The 17,475-nt window shown below is 44.6% G+C and overlaps 1 protein-coding gene across 7 annotated transcripts; it reads right to left on the reverse strand.

Annotated features, from left to right (window-relative positions):
* Nucleotides 1–239: 239 nt before the first annotated feature.
* On the reverse strand, nucleotides 240–5,100 carry si:ch1073-143l10.2. 7 transcript variants are annotated; one of them, XM_036937379.1, is made up of 9 exons: nucleotides 4,850–5,100; nucleotides 4,412–4,636; nucleotides 3,924–4,024; nucleotides 3,778–3,841; nucleotides 3,593–3,674; nucleotides 3,237–3,310; nucleotides 2,798–3,049; nucleotides 2,495–2,616; nucleotides 240–576 (listed from the first exon to the last, which is right to left on the reverse strand). In XM_036937379.1, exons 2-9 carry the CDS (start codon nucleotides 4,528–4,530, stop codon nucleotides 545–547), a joined length of 846 nt encoding a protein of 281 aa, XP_036793274.1. In that variant the 5' UTR covers nucleotides 4,531–4,636; nucleotides 4,850–5,100; the 3' UTR covers nucleotides 240–544. The 7 variants fall into 7 exon arrangements, with proteins under 7 accessions (XP_036793274.1, XP_036793276.1, XP_036793272.1 ...); XM_036937381.1 differs by having other exon boundaries at nucleotides 240–522; nucleotides 4,364–4,636; XM_036937377.1 differs by having other exon boundaries at nucleotides 240–522; nucleotides 4,850–5,099.
* Nucleotides 5,101–17,475: the final 12,375 nt, after the last annotated feature.

A 17,475-nucleotide genomic window follows, 5' to 3' on the forward strand; every position in this document is an offset into this window, starting at 1 on the left:
CAAAAATGGTCATGACTTCCTTGTCAGAAGCTCAAAGTGCAATTTCTTTATCAACAATGTTAGAGTTCAATTTGATTTGCACAGTAGGCAGTCAATGTTTTAATCAAGATCACGTGATTCACCATTTGGGTCTTAGTGCCACTGACACGTACCTACTTTGCTCCTCTGAGACAGCGAGTGACTTTTTCAAAAGACAGTCAAACAAAAGCAGGAAGCATTGCAATCACAGGACAGAGGTGTTTTAGTGAAAAATGACTGAACAGTTACTTTATTCTCATGGTATTTGAAAACATTGAGTTAGGTCTTGGGTACTAATTTACAAGCCTATACATACCGTATCTGAAATTCACAACAGTATTGATTAAAAGCCCACATTCAAATATCCTTCAATGTATACACACAAAAAAGTCACATTCAAGGTCTAGTTTTTTCAGTGTGTCTTACAGGAAGGAGTGTTTCAGTACAGGAGGCTTTTGGGATTAAAGGTCAAGGTCCATCCTGGGCAGTGTGCACCACCCTCCTCTGATCAAAGCAGACATTGACATTAGTTGGGACACAAGAGTGTGCCTGCCACTGCTGTGTGTTTCAGGAGAATGGACAGTGGGACAGTTAAGCACACGTCACAACATACAATGCTTTCGGGAAAGTATTCAGAACCCCTGACTTAAACAAAAGGTTCTGTTTTAGCCTTATTCTAAAAATGGATTAAATAAATACATCTCAGCAATCTACACACAATACCACATTTTTTAAATTTAACCTTTGTTTAACTAGGCAAGTCAGTTAAGAACAAATTCTTATTTTACAATGACGGCCTAGGAACAGTGGGTTAACTGCCTTGTTCAGGGGCAGAATGACAGATTTATACCTTGTCAGCTCTGGGATTCAATCTAGCAACCTTTCAGTTACTGGCATAACGCTCTAACCACTAGGCTACCTGCAGTCCATAAAGACAAAGCAAAAACAGGTTTAGAAATTTGACCAAATGTATAAAAAAAAAAAATCATATAATAATAATTTACATAACTTCAGACCCTTTGCTATGAAACTCAAATTGAGTTCAGGTGCACCCTGTTTCTATTGATCATCCTTGATGTTTCTACAACTTGTTTGGAGTCCACCTGTGGTAAATTCAATTGATTGGCCATGATTTGGAAAGGCACACAACTGTCTGTAAAAGGTCCCACAGTTGACAGTGAATGTCACAGCAAAAACAAAGCCATGAGGTCGAAGGAATTGTCCGTAGAGCTCAGGGACATGATTTTGTCGAGGCACAGATCTGGGAAAGGGTACCAAAATATGTCTGCAGCATTGAAGGTCCCCTAGAACACAGTGGCCACCATCATTCTTAAATCAAATAAGTTTGGGACCATCAAGACTCTTCCTAGAGCTGGCCGCCCAGCCAAACTGAGTAATCGGGGAAGAAGGGCCTTGGTCAGGGAGGTGACCAAGAACCCAATGGTCACTGACAGAGCTTTAGAGTTCCTCTGTAGAGATGGGAGAACCTTCCAGAAGGACAACCATCTCCGCAGCACTCCACCAATCAGGCCTTTATGGTGAGTGGCCAGACGGAAGCCACTCCTCAGTAAAAGGCACATGACAGCCCGCTTGGAGTCTGCCAAAAGGCACCTAAAGACAGACCATGAGAAACAAGATTCTCTGGTCTGATGAAACCAAGATCGAAATATTTGGCCTGAATGCCAAGCATCACGTCCGGAGGAAACCTGGCACCGTCCCTACAGTGAAGCATTGTGGTGGCAACATCATTCTGTGGGGATGTTTTTCAGCAGCAGGGACTGGGAGACTAGTCAGGATCAAGGCAAAGATGAACAAAGCAAAGTAGAGAGATCCTTGATGAAGTCCTGAGCACTCTGGAGCAGGTTCTCAGACTGGGATGAAGGTTCACCTTCCAACAGGACAACGACCCTAAGCACACAGCCAAGGAGGAGTGGGTTCGGGACAAGTCTCTGAATGTCCTTGAGTGGCCCAACCAGAGCCTGGAATTGAACCCGATCTACCATTTCTGGAGAGACCTGAAAATAACTGTGCAGCAACGCTCCCCATCCAACCTGACAAATCTTGAGAGGATCTGTAGAGAAGAATGGGAGAAACTCCCTAAATACAGGTGTGCCAAGCCTGTAGCATCATACCGAAGAAGACTCGAGGCTGTAGAAACTGCTAAAAGGTGATTCAACAAAGTACTGAGTAAAGGGTCTGAATACTTAAATGTGAGATTTCAGGGTTTTTTATTATTATAAATTAGCAAAAATGTATAAAAAATGTTTTGCTTTGTCATTATGGGGTATTGTGTGGAGATTGAAAAAAGCTATTTAAATCAATTGTAAAATAAGGCCAACGTAACAAAAACATTTAAAAAGTCAAGGGGTCTGAATACTTTCAGAAGGCACTGTATATCACTGTGATTAGAGTATGCATAAAGATCTACAATAGCTACCACCCAATGAGGATCATTTGAGGCCATTGGAAGTCTTACTCTGTATGGTGGTTGCTGGTTCAGTTGTAGGCCTACCAGTCGTCCAGGAGTTGGTCTGCTCACCTGGTCGCAGCATCTCTCTACGGTGATGCTTGTTGAGTCGCCGGGTGAAACGATGCCACCTGGTGAGTAAAAGCATTAAAATACTGTACCTATGTCTAAGTCCAGTACTGAACACCACCACTTCTCTTAGCCCCAACCCTTTATACATATTAGTTTATATGATAGGGGTTGAATTTAGATGGGAAAATACATTTTCAAAATAAAATATTCAAACTAAGTCCAGAACCATTGGTCTATCACCTTTCCTGTGTGTCATTGTGCCTGTTCACCCTCTCCGCCTCCTCCTTCTTCTCATCCATCCATCGCTCCAGAAGCTCTTCTTTCTCTCTCCAGGCCGCTGCAAGCCCCTCCTTCAGCTCCCGCTGCTCCAACCGCAGGGCTGCCAACTCCTTTGATTGGCTCGCCAATGCAAACTCAAACTCTGATAGGCTGGCCTGCAGAAGGTTGGCCTCCCTGGCTTGAGTGACAGCTTCCTTCCGATAGCGGGAGACTCTAATAGAAGATGGTGACAGGAGTCTATGTAAGCTTATATCAGACAAGACATTAGACAACCTCACAACTTATGCCTCAGTTTCATGCCTCATCTTTGTAGAACATTTCATGGATGCATTATTAAACCATATAGACTACTGTACCATAACATTAATGTATAAACAGATCTTATTGGTTGATCACTTACTGTGAGTGGCAGTATTGGAGCTCAGCATCTTTCAGGTACATGACAGTGGTCAGGTCAGAGACTGTCTGAGAGAGCTGGGGAGGAATAAGAGGAGAAGAAGATTGGACTAGTAAGAGCAGGTCAAAAATATGATAAACAATCACTCACCTGTGTACAAGGCTATTATGTGAGTAATCTATGTGAGGGCTGGGGTTGCCAGAAGCAGCACAAGACATCAGAGAATCCAACTGATCGGATGACGTAGAACCTTAATGTAGCAGTATCACACATACACACCTCCCTTTCCACAACTTGTGAAAAAGTGCACAATAATCTTGAAAATTGTGACTGAATCCAGTAAGATCATTTTAAGTCACCTTTTCTGTTATATGTTCACTCTCTCTGAGCTGGAGGTATAGTTCTCTGTGGTCAACCGTCAGCCCAACATCTCCTTCAGAACTGTGGAAAATATTGACATATCATTAGAGAATAGTCTTCAAATAATTGTTTGCAACACATTTGTAAAACTCAGCATTTTCCCTAGGTGTTGCCATTGTCCTACCTGGGTCTCTGTACCTCATCCCAAAGTGTATCCCGTAAATCAAGCTGTTCCGCTAGCTCGGACACTGAAAAGAGACAATCACAATATGTTGTCAAAGAATTAATGATTCAAATGTCATCAATACACAGATATCTCCGACAACTTACAGGTGTTAAAGATACCACTGAAGGGGTCCTTTTGTGTACAATCTCTCTGGAACAGTCTAGCGCGCACGTGACTCTTCCACCCTTCCATTGCTGTCTTTTCTCTGAAAATGTAAACGCCTTGTTCGAGGTTGCGATTGTTGATACAATTGAAAAACTTTAAATTGGCAAGAAACCTTGAATCAACACTGCGTCTGCCACGACATAAAACTTTCTGTGAGCAGTCCAGTCTATCACTTAACTTTGTGATATTTTAATCCCTCCACACTTCACATTCAATTCAGTGGCAGTCAAACCCAAGAGTGCCTGTGGTAAAACATACACTGGCAAAACAAACAAGCTATTTGCCTGGGCGTCAGTTTATACAACAGTACAATTGATCCAGTGGATAAATTAATTAGCTAATGTTGCCGTTGTACCAGGTCATTCTGTCTTTGTCTTACCAGCAATATACTTTTATCTGAAATTCACACACGAATGTATGCGCTAACCTTAGCTGCGCTGATGAATAATTAGTTGCAGGGCTGTGCTCACAAACTTCAACAGGACTGAGGATGCGGAGAAAAAGACTGCACAGTATACAGATCAAAGCAAAAGCACTGCTAGTCATGGCTGTCTGGGCTCAGCTGCAACAGGATGTCTTCTTCCCGCAGTATTATGGCGGTCCGCAAACAATCCTAGAGGTGCATGCCGCCACCTACTGTAGGGGTGGTACACTATAGAAAAATATCCAATGTAGGAAGGGGAAAAACGACAACGAAATCATACAAAATACAAAAATAGACACATAAAATTACATACAAAACGGTCACTTCCTTCAGTCACATCCCTACACAGGCACCTGTGAGGGCGGAACATCATTTGTCAGGATTTCTTGCAATGTATCGGATGTTAACACATTGAGTTCCAATGTGTTCTGCTGCACTCACAATGACTTCAATTTCTCAGATTTCATCTTCGTGTGTGCTGTGTAGTTTATCAGCAAAAATATACTACAAAATCAACATGCAATATATTTCACATGTAATATATCAGGATTCCTTGGTATCCGAGAAACGTTCACTTGTGTAGGCTCAGTTATCACTGTCTTCTCACGCTCCTTCAAATCTTCTCACCGCCTCCAGATAGGAGACACGCTGGAAAGCCCTTACTCTTGCCACCTGTCTCCTTCACCCTAACAGGGCAATCCGGGAAATCAGGCATATGTTTGCCACCAATGTTGCAGTATATAATCTCAGCTGGCACAGAATATTATTCCCTTCTGCATACACTTGATACATGTCCAAATATTTTGCATTTACTGTCTAGCCAAAAATATTTGCACCCTTGCACTTTTTGGAAATAATGAAAAAACAAATCCCAGAAAACTTTTGAAATTAAAACATATTTTGGTATCAGCATATTTATGTATTTGGTTTGCAGTTGAAAAAAAATTGTAATAATTTACTAAATGTTAGTTTATTCCACAAAGAAATTCTAAAATGACCCGGACAATTAGATTTCAAGCAGGTGATTCTCCGTTGCTTTGGAATTGAACTTACCTGTGGTGAGTTGCAGGGGCCTGCAATATAAAAATCCCTCATTCAACCAGTTTTAATAAAGGAAAGGACTCATTCTCCTGTTTTGTGCCACAATGAGGATGGAGAAAAGAAAGAAAACCAGAGAATTATCTGAGGAGGTCAGACACAAGATTGTAGCCAAGCATGGACAATCTCAAGGTTACAAGTCCATCTCCAGGGAACTTGATGTTCCTGTTTCCACCATATGTAATGTTATCAAGAAGTTTAAGGCCCATGCCACAGTAGCCAACATCCCTGGACGTGGCCGCAAGAGAAAGCTTGATGGAAATTTGCAGCGAATGATTGTTTGAATGATGGAAAAAGTACCTTGATCAATTGCCACACAGATTCAAGCTGACCTTCAGACACAACTCGCACCATACGTCGCCAACTCAATGAAAGGGGGATATGGTAGGAGACCCAGGAGGACCACACTGCCGAGAGAGACATAAGAAAGCCCGACTGCTATTTGCCAAAACACACCTGAACATGCCAAAATCCTCTGGGAGAATGTCCTGTGGACAGATGAGACCAAATTAGAGCTTTTTGGTGAAGCACACCATCTATGTTTACAGAAAACACAATGAAACCTTCAAAGAAAATAACAGAGATTCAGTGAGGTTATTGGGTTGCAATGTCAGACCCAGTGTCAGAGAGCTGGGTCTCCGTCGAAGGTCATGGGTCTTCAAGCAGGACAATGACACCAAACACACTTCAAAAAGCACCCAGGAATGGTTCAAAACAAACCACTGGACTGTTCTGAAGTGGCCAGCAATGAGACCAGATCTAAGTCCCATTCAAAACTTGTGGAGAGATCTGAAAACAAGAGTTGGGAGAAGGCACCCTTCAAATCTGGGAGAACTGGAGACGTTTGCACAAGAGAAGTGGGCCAAACTGCCAGTACAGAGGTACAGGAAGCTCATCGATGGCTATAGTAAGTGCTGGATTGCAGTTATTTTGACCAAAGGCTGTGCTACCAAATTTTAAGTCTAGGGTGTCAATAACTTTGTCAATGTCATTTCTGTTCATTTTTTAATAATTGTTTTGTTTGTTGATATATTAAGTTCTGAATCAAAAACAGGTTCTGTAATATTAACAGTAAAATAAAGAATTAGAGTAGAGAACAAATACTTCGGTCAATTTCAATGTATTTTTAGGTAATAATTGTGAGTTACTTGAAAAAAGTGCAAGAGTGCCAAAATGTTGCCCACTGTTGTATAACACTGAAGTGGCTTGTGCAAAAACCCTAAAAGGATATCTCATAAAGAAGGGAGGGACTCATCAAAAAACAATAACATGCAAGAAGTGGGTTTCCTGTGGTAGCATATTTCTGCTTTACCAAATGAGGAGAGTTACGAACTACACACCAGTCACCAGTTATACTTAAACTACATCTTTAATAATAAGCTTTTCAATAGCATTTGACTTTCAACAATTCACTATTTCTAATGAACCGTTGAGAAGTGACTACAGAAAAATACAAAGATCTTTTATAGCCAAGATACACCCCTCTCAACTTACATGACGAACCACAGATCTTAGGAACTGTTCACAAAGATTTCTTGAGAAATGAGTATCCCTTAGCCAGATAACATTCGCTATAAATTATTGTTCAGTTTGGTCCCTCAGACGAGGTTCTAATCTCGTTCCTGGTACTTCATAGTACAAAAACACCAACTCATCCAATGGCATATATCAATTATCAACTCTAGATACTCCCATCTCAAGTAAACCCCCTCTTGACCCCACTCCTGGACAAGCTCACTGAGGGGAGTGAGCCTCTAGGTCATACACTATCCCAGGATAAGTGTAAGATCAGAGAGGACATACAATGTTTCCAGACACTGCCATACACCTCCCCCCAATGGGAAAAGGAGGGAGTGACTGGCGCACAGACATTGTGGAGACAAGTAATTGGTTCCCCATTAATCACGCCATCCCTTCACATGGTTTAAGAATAGGTCATGTGGAAGGACCACCAGAGGGTAGGCTGGGCTCACTGATAGTAGCCCAACAAGGCATGGGAGACAAGGTAACCAGAGGCAATTAAGCACAGCTGACAGTACTAATGACATATTCTCCTTCCCCTATAAGAGAGAGTATGGAACCAGCAGAGAAGGAGGGAAAACTATCTCTGGAAGATGGCCACCGAGACAGATGAGCTGTCCATGAAGAACCACTAAGACGGTGACAATCCCGTGACTTTTGTTGTAGTTTAAAGATAATCATATTGTGTTCCTGTTTCATCTGGAGAAGAAGATGTATGTTTTTCCTTGGGAGATTTTCATTGATTATGTTGGAGTGTTTGTGTTGACCAAATGCCCTCAATAGAGAACTGTGTTCAATCAAGAAAACCTACTTCTGACTCGTTTATTCCACCTTCCCGCTTTAGAGTGACGCCCAATTACTTGGTCCGCTCACATTGGTGGAGAATGCGGGCATTAGGTGGACGAGTGACACAAGGATAAGTGAGTAAATCAAGATTCTTCGAGTAGACCCGGAGGAAACATTCAAGAACCAATTGATCACGGCACAGCAGACAACCATAGAACTCCTGCAACAACAGCTGAGCCGGCGAGAAGAACCTAGAGTTAAGCCAAGAGCGGCTGCTCACGCCATCTTACCTCGTCTCTCCAAGGAGGATGATATTGAGGCCTTCCTCACGACCTTCGAAAGGACGGCCACCTTGGGAGAGTGGCCGCCCACAGAATGGGCGAGCGCATTAGCCCCTCTTTTGACTGGGTGGCTCAGGAAGCCTATTTTGACCTGGATTTCCGCGAAGCTGCGGACTATGGGCGACTAAAAATCCTGTCCCGGTACCAGCTGACTGCCAGAGATAGGGCCGTAAAGTTCCATCAATGGACCTATACAGCTGATCAACCCATCCGTGCCCAGATCTTCACATTAATACGACTGACGAAACAGTGGCTAGAACCTGGAAAGGGAGTAGGACATGTGATAGAGACCCTCGTAGTGGACAAGATATTGGGGGAATTACCCAGTGACTTAAAAAGGGTTGTGGGGCAAGCCAACCCGTTGTCAGCCGATGACATAGCCCAAGCGGTGGAAACATATCGGTCTACAGGGGAGTTGTTAAAAAGTGACAAGGAGAAACAGAAGGATTCTTCCAATCCCGTACCACGACTCACCCCGGCGCGTCCGCCACCGAAACGTCCAAACCCCCTCCGGAGGTGGGAGAAGTCAGCCACCACACAGCAGGGTCGGTGTTATAAATGTCAGTCTCCCGACCATTATGCCCCACAATGTCCTAGCAAGGACGAGCCCATGGTCACGGAGTCATCACTGCCTACCCCCACACATCCCGTTTTGAGGGGGCAGGATCAACACTTTTGGTTAGCAGAGATAGCCCCAGCCCCAGAGATTCCGGTTCGAGTCGAAGGACAAGATGTGGTAGCCATTCTCGACTCGGGAAGTACGGTTACGTTAGTAGAGGAGCGGATGGTGACCTCCGCAACACTGCTACCAGACAAAGTAGCCGTATCTAGTATCCATGGAGACACCCACTATTACCCCACTGTGAATCTGCCTATTCTCACTCCAAAAGGAAGGTGTACAGTCAGGGCAGGGAAAGTGCCCCAGCTGAAGGTGCCATTATTGATCGGGAGAGACTGTCCCCTATACAAGGAGCTTCGGCAGATGACGTTATGCACGGGAAGAAGGGGGACAGGAAAGAAGAGAAAATCCAAGCCCGAGGTAGTAGTCCTACAAGGAGACGTAGCCGCGTCCTCGTCCTCTGCAGCAGAGGAAGAAATAGCGACCCAACGTTTACGACAGATATTCCAGGAAACCACCGATGAAGACACCTGTGAAGGGTTATACACAACGCAGGAAGGAAGGAGCAACCAGGCGCTAAGGGATATATTTGAAGCTCCATCCCAGGAGGGAACCTGGAAGGGATTCTCCTTGGTCACCCCTGATGGGGATGGGGAACAACCTCCACATCCCTCTACTGAGGTCCACCTGCCCCAGGAATTAAAGGTACAGTTCGGCACCTCTCCGCATAGAGACCCAGACCTACGGGAGGCCATGAGGAAGGTGAAGGTGATCGACAGGAGGAACGTCGACGGATCAGGTGAGCCCCTTCTTCCTTACTATGCAATCAGGCGGGGTCTCTTATACTGGGTCGTACGACGAAGGGGGGAAAACCAGGAACTACTAATGGTGCCTAGACCATACAGGGATACAGTTCTACAGTAAGCCCATTCCCACGTCCTAGGAGGACACCTGGCACGAGACAAGACTATTGACAGAATCGTGCAGAGATTCTATTGTCCCCGGGTCACCCGGGATTTGGCCAGGTATTGCAGGACGTGTGATCAATGTCAACGTACAGCTCCACGGTCACATCTACGTAACCCTTTGATTCCTCTCCCCATCATAGACTCCCTTTGAACGCATAGCTATGGACCTCGTAGGACCCCTCCCAAAATCCGCCAGAGGACACGAGTACATTCTAGTGGTTATAGATTACGCTACCAAGTTCCCGGAGGCCATACCCCTGCGTAACATATCGTCAAAGGGAATTGCCAAGGAGTTATTCATGATGTTCTCTCGTGTGGGCCTCCTCAAGACGATCTTAACCGATCAGGGAACCCCGTTCATGTCCCGGTTGATGAAGGACTTGTGTCGGTTATATCAGGTTCAACAGATACGTACAAGCATATTCCACCCTCAAACAGACGGGTTGTGTGAACGCTTGAACAAAACTATTAAAAGCATGTTGAGAAGAGTGGTGTCCCGAGACGGGAAAATCTAGGACATGCTTCTCCCACACTTAATGTTTGCCCTGCGAGAAGTACCCCAGGCATCCACTGGATTCTCTCCGTTTGAATTGCTCTATGGCAGACCCTGTCGAGGTATCGTTGACTTAGCCAAGGAGACCTGGGAGACCCAACCATGCCCCTTTCGATCCACAATAGAACATATTACCCTGATGAGAGACCGCCTGTCAGCAGTGTGGCCCATAGTCAAGGAGCATATGGAGAAGGCACAAAGGACCCAAGGCCGGGCCTATGATAAGTCCGCGACCCCCCGTGAGTTCAACGTGGGAGAGAAAGTGATGGTGCTCGTGCCCACGGCCGAACATCGCTTGCTGGCGCAGTGGAGGGGGCCCTAACGAAAAGGGTCTCACAGGTCAATTACCTCATCAAGCAACCTGACAGGAGGAAGATGGTCCAACTCTATCACATAAACCTGTTGAAGACGTACCATGGACGAGAGGAGGAAGTGGCTTTGATGGCCCTGGAGGGCAAAGGAAAAGAGGAGGCTCTACCACAGGTGCGCCGTGGCCAAACTCTCCTGCCGGAGCAGTCAAGACAGCTAGACAAGCTGATCATAAACTTCGGTCGAATATTCTCTCCATTCCCAGGACAAACAGATGTCCTGTTCCACCATATCCACACTGAACCCGGCAAGAAGGTGCATATCCGCCCTTACAGGATTCCTGAGGCTCGCCGAGTCATCGCTAAGAACGAGGTAAGGGAGATGTTGAGGATGGGCGTGATTGAGCCATCGACGAGTGAGTGGTCCAGTCCCATAGTCCTGGTCCCCAAATCCGATGGTAGTATGAGACTCTGCAACGACTTTAGGGGCGTGAATGCCATCTCTACATTCGATGCGTATCCCATGCCCCGCGTGGATGAACTCTTGGAGCGCTTAGGAAAGGCCAAGTTCATCACCACCCTGGATTTGACGAAGGGATATTGGCAAGTGCCGGTGGCTCCGGAGGATCGCCCAAAGACTGCCTTCGCCACCCCAGAGGGGCTTTTCCAGTATGTGAGGATGCCCTTCAGACTGCATGGTGCCGCTGCAACTTTCCAACGCCTCATGGATGCCATTCTACAGCCCCGTCAAGAGTATGCAGCGGCGTACATAGACGATGTGTTCATACACAGCGATGACTTGGATAGTCACCTCCTGCGATTACGGGCGGTGCTCGTGAGTTTGGAAGCCATAGGGTTGACAGCCAATCCAAATAAATGCTGCCTGGGCCTGTCTGAAGCGGAATACCATAGGGTACAACGTGGGGAATGGGAAAATACGCCCACAGGCAGAGAAGACCAGGGCAATTCGTGACTGGCCTCGACCCCGGACCAAGCGAGACGTTCGGGGCTTCTTAGGGATAACGGGATATTATCGCTGTTTTATCCCAGGATATGCAACCATTGCCAACCCCCTCACAAACCTCATCAAGAAAAACCTGCCAAACCAGGTAGAGTGGAAAGACGAGACGGAAGAGGCCTTTCAATTGCTAAAAGATGGCCTGTGTTCTGATCCCGTTCTACAGGCTCCGGACTTCTCACAAGAGTTCATTGTGTAGGTCGACACCTCGGATACGGCCTCGGGCCGTACTAGGTCAGGGTAAAGGTGAAGCAGAGAAGCCGATTCTCTTCATAGGTAGGAAGCTCAGCGATCGGGAACAGAGGTATGCTACCGTAGTGAAAGAGGCCTTAGCCATTAAGTGGGCCCTCGATCATCTCAGGTTTGCGTTAGTTACTGACCATGCGCCCCTCACGTTCATGGCTGGTAAGAGAAACAATAACAACAGAATAGCGAGATGGTTTTTGTCTTTACAACCGTTCTCTTTCCGTGTCATCCACAGGGCCGGATCGAGGAACGGGAATTCAGACGTGCTGTCCCGACGAGACCAAGACGGTGCGTCTGGCACCCGACCCTCCAGTTCGGGCCTGAGGGGGAAGGTATGTGGAAGGACCACCAGAGGGCAGGCTGGGCTCACTGATAGTAGCCCAACAAGGCATGGGAGACAAGGTAACCAGAGGCAATTAAGCACAGCTGACAGTACTAATGACATTCTCCTTCCCCTATAAGAGAGAGTATGGAACCAGCAGAGGAGGGGGGAAAACTATCTCTGGAAAATGGCCACCGAGACAGAGGAGCTGTCCATGAAGAACCACTAAGACGGTGACAATCCCGTGACTTTTGTTGTAGTTTAAAGATAATCATATTGTGTTCCTGTTTCATCTGGAGAAGAAGATGTATGTTTTTCCTTGGGAGATTTTCATTGATTATGTCACCCTTAACATTAGTGGACACAGCTATTTCAACCACTCCAGTTACTGACAGGTGTATAAAATTCAAGCACACAACCATGCATTCTCCACAGACAAACATTGGTAGTAGAATGGCCTTACTGAAGTGCTCAATGACTTTCAACGTGGCACCGTCACAGGATGCCACCTTTCCAACAAGTCAGTTTGTCAAATTTCTGCCCTGCTAGAGCCGACACTGTCAATTGTAAGTGCTGTTATTGTGAAATGAAAATGTCTAGGAGCAACAATTGCTCAGCCGCGAAGTGGTAGGCCACACAAACTCACAGAATGGGACCGCCGACTGCTGAAGCGCATAAAAATCATCTGTCCTCGGTTGCAACACTCACTACCTAGTTCCAAACTGCCTCTGGAAGCAACATCAGCACAATAATTGTTTGTCTGTTTGAGCAGGGCTTTTGAGTAGGCTAAAATAGCTATCTACAGTGAGTGAAACTGAAAGTGAAAAAAATTATCTCTCTCGCTTCATTTTGGAAGAAATTAATTTGTTCAAAACTGTTCAACTATTGTCTTTCTCTTTGAGTCAACTATTCACCATATTTTATGCACTGCAGTGCTAGCTAGCTGTATCTTATGCTTTCAGGACTAGATTAATTGTCTGATCTTTGATTGGATGGACAATATGTCAGTTCATGCTGCAAGAGCTCTGATTTGTCATAATTACTATGGAAGAGGGTGAGAACCATGAGTCTCCTAGGTATTGTATTGAAGTCAATGTACCCAAAGGAGAACGGAAGCTAGCTGTCGTCCGGCTACACCATGGTGATGTCCTACAGATTGCTGTTGAGGATACTGTAGCTCTTCATTACAAAACAGTGTGTTTTAATCAATTATTTGGTGACACACAGTACCAGTCAAAAATGTGGACACACCTACTCATTCAAGGGTTTTTCTTTACTTTGACTATTTTCTACATTGTATAATAGTAGTGAAGACATCAAAACTATGAAATAACACTTATGTGAATATATAGTAACCAAAAATGTGTTAAACAAATCAAAATATCTTATACATTTGAGATTCTTCAAGGTAGCCACCATTTGCCTTGATGACAGCTTTGCACATTCTTGGCATTCTCTCAACCACCTTCAGGATTTAGTCTCCTGGAATGCATTTCAATTAACATGTGTACCTTGTAAAAAGTACGTTTGTGGAATTTCTTTCCATCTTAATGCATTTGAGCCAATCAGTTGTCTTGTGACAAGGTAGGGGTGGTATACAGAAGACAGCCCTATTTGGTAAAAGACCAAATCCATATTATGGCAAGAACAGCTTAAATAAGCAAAGAGAAATTACAGTCCATCATTACTTTAAGACATGAAGGTCAGACAATGCGGAACATTTCTAAAACTTTGAAAGTTTCTTCAAGTGCAGTCGTTAAAACCATCAAGCGCTACGATGAAACTGGCTCTCATGAGGACCGCCACAGGAAAGGCCCAGAGTTACCTCTGCTGCAGAAGATACGTTCATTAGAGTTACCAACCTCAGAAATTGCAGCCCAAATAAATGCTTCAGAGTTCAAGTAAGACATCTCAACATAAACTGTTCAGAGGAGACTGCGTGGATCAGACCTTCATGGTCGAATTGCTGCAAAGAAACCACTACTAAAGGACACCAATGAGAAGAAGAGACTTGCTGGGGCCGAGAAATACGAGCAATGGACATTAGACCAGCAGAAATCTGTCCTGGGTCTGATTAGATTTTTGGTTCTTTGTGAGATGCAGAGTAGGTGAACTGGGGATCTCCGCAAATGTGGATCTCACCGTGAAGCATGGAGGAGGAGGTGTGATGGTGAGGGGGTGCTTTGCTGGTGACACTGTCTGTGATTTATTTAGAATTCAAGGCCCACTTAACCAGCATGACTACCACAGCATTATGATTATGATATGCCATCACATCTGGTTTGCGCTTAGTGGGACTATCATTTGTTTTTCAACAGGACAATAACCCAACACATCTCCAGGCTGTGTAAGGGCTATTTGACCAAGGAGAGTGATGGAGTGCTACATCAGATGACCTGGCCTCCACAATCAAAGGACGTCAACCCAATTGAGATGGTTTGGGATGAATTGGATGGCAGAGTGAAGGGAAAGCAGCCAACAAATGCTCAGCATATGTGGGACCTCCTTCCAGACTGTTGGAAAATCATTCCAGGTGAAGCTGGTTGAGAGAATGTCAGGAGTGTGCAAAGCTGTCATCAAGCAAAAGGGTGGCTGCTTTGAAGAATATAAAATCTATTTTGATTTGTTTAACACTTTTTGGGTTACTACATGATTCCATGTGTTATTTCATAGTTCTGATGTCTTCACTATTATTCTACAATGTAGAAAATAATACAAATAAAGAAAAACTCTTAAATGAGTAGGTGTGTCCAAACTTTCGACTGGAACTGCATATATTTTGTATAGTTTTATCAAAAAAGTATAACTTTTATGTTTATGAAATTCAATGAGGGTCCTCCCCTTCCTCCGTGGAGGCTGTTATAGCAGCACAGGGGGGACCAACTCCACATTAATGCCCATGATTTTTTAATTTTTTAATTTATTTCACCTTTATTTAACCAGGTAGGCTAGTTGAGAACAAGTTCTCATTTGCAACTGCGACCTGGCCAAGATAAAGCATAGCAGTGTGAACAGACAACACAGAGTTACACATGGAGTAAACAATTAACAAGTCAATAACACAGTAGAAAAAAAGAGAGTCTATATACATTGTGTGCAAAAGGCATGATGAGGTAGGCGAATAATTACAATTTTGCAGATTAACACTGGAGTGATAAATGATCAGATGGTCATGTACAGGTAGAGATATTGGTGTGCAAAAGAGCAGAAAAGTAAATAAATAAAAACAGTATGGGGATGAGGTAGGTAAAATTGGGTGAGCTATTTACCGATAGACTATGTACAGCTGCAGCGATCGGTTAGCTGCTCAGATAGCAGATGTTTGAAGTTGGTGAGGGAGATAAAAGTCTCCAACTTCAGCGATTTTTGCAATTCATTCCAGTCACAGGCAGCAGAGAACTGGAACGAAATGTTTGACAAGTGTACGTAGAACTCCATATTAATGCCCATGATTTTGGAATGTTCGACAAGTGTACGTAGAATTGCAGGAAATTAGCTTTAAAACAGTATAATTTTCCTGGGGGAGGTCAGTCCCCCATCCCCCGTCATTTGGTTGTGGCAGGGGGCATTGCAATTCACATAGCAAATCTCACTCCAAGCTTTCTTCAAAAATTGTTAGCCGTGGATAACACCCTTGACAGACGCCTTGCTTCGGAAATCCCATTCAAAACATCCCATTCAAAAATGTATTTGAGGTGCAAAAGCACGCTTCTTCTGTTCCACGGACAAACAAAATTCAGAATAAGACCAGCTCTTGCGACTCTCACCGACGGCAAACTCACCCAATGCATATATAACACTCCTCGTGACTTCAAATGAATCCCCCAGGTAACACATCTAGTGATTTCTTTGTTTCCATCAAAACTTTACTTATTCTGCTTCCTTTGTTTTTCACTTACTGTAGCCCACTCCCTGTACTCTCATTTTCACCCGAGCTGTCATCAGTTTCGAACACATCCAATTCCACCATCTTCTGTCGATCTTCATCATGTGTCCTCTTTCTAGAGGAGGTATAGGTCAGGCATCATGTGCACTGCTGCATAACAAATATACATATATATATATATACTATATTGATCTTCAAGAGGGGGAAAAAACAGAATTTCCCCTCAGAGATTAATATTGATTTATCTACCTATTCTAACTCATTGTCCATATACCTCTGATGTGTGTTAATGGTCTCTCCTCCAGGAACTTAGTGCTGGAGCTTTCCAAGGAGATGCACAATGCCAGCTCAACAAGAGATTAAGCTCAGCTCTCAGAACTCCCTCACACACACCTGTCTCAGTCTCCAGTATTTATGCTACAATAGTTTATGTGTCGGGGGGCTAGGGTCAGTCTGTTATATCTGGAGTATTTCTCCTGTCTTATCCAGTGTCCTGTGTGAATTTAAGTATGCTCCCTCTAATTCTCTCTCTCTTTCTCACTTTCTCTTTCTCCTTCTCTCTCTCCCTCTCTCTCTTTCTCTCTCTCTTCTCTCGGAGGACCTGAGCCCTAGGACCATGCCTCAGGACTACCTGGCCTGATGACTCCTTGCTGTCCCCAGTCCACCTGGTCATGCTGCTGCTCCAGTTTCAACTGTTCTGCCTGTGGCTATGGAGCCCTGACCTGTTCACTGGACGTGCTACCCTTGTCCTGGACCTGCTGTTTTGGACTCTCTCTCTACCGCTCCTACTGTCTCTAACTCTGAATGACCGGCTATGAAAAGCCTACTGACATTTACTCCTGAGGTGCTGACCTGTTGCACGTTCTACAACCACTGTGATTATTATTATTATTTGACCCTGGTGGTCATCTCTGAACGTTTGAACATCTTGGCAATGTTCTGTTATAATCTCCACTCGGCACAGCCAGAGGAGGACTGGCCACCCCTCAGAGCCTGGTTCCTCTCTAGGTTTCTTCCTAGGTTCCAACCTTTCTAGGGAGTTTTTCCTAGCCACCGTGCTTCTACATCTGCATTGCTTGCTGTTTGGGGTTTTAGGCTGAGTTTCTGTACAGCACTTTGTGACATCGGCTGAGGTAAAAAGGGCTTTATAAATACATTTGATTGATTGATTGATCTTGCCTTTAAATCTTCAGGTTGCAACAGGACAACTGCACAAGGGTTCCACATACTCTGACCACAAAGACTGCCAGATGGCCCTAAACCGGGAAGAATACACCCAGGTCAAACTGGGACGAAGCTCTGAGGTCATGCTGGATCTTCATAAGCTAAATGTTCTCATTCAGCAGATTCTTAATCTCCTCCCTGCAGGGTTACTATATCTTTAGTAACATACAGGTAGGG

The sequence above is a fragment of the Oncorhynchus mykiss genome, chromosome 12 (assembly GCF_013265735.2).
Source record: "Oncorhynchus mykiss isolate Arlee chromosome 12, USDA_OmykA_1.1, whole genome shotgun sequence".
Lineage (NCBI taxonomy): Eukaryota > Metazoa > Chordata > Actinopteri > Salmoniformes > Salmonidae > Oncorhynchus > Oncorhynchus mykiss.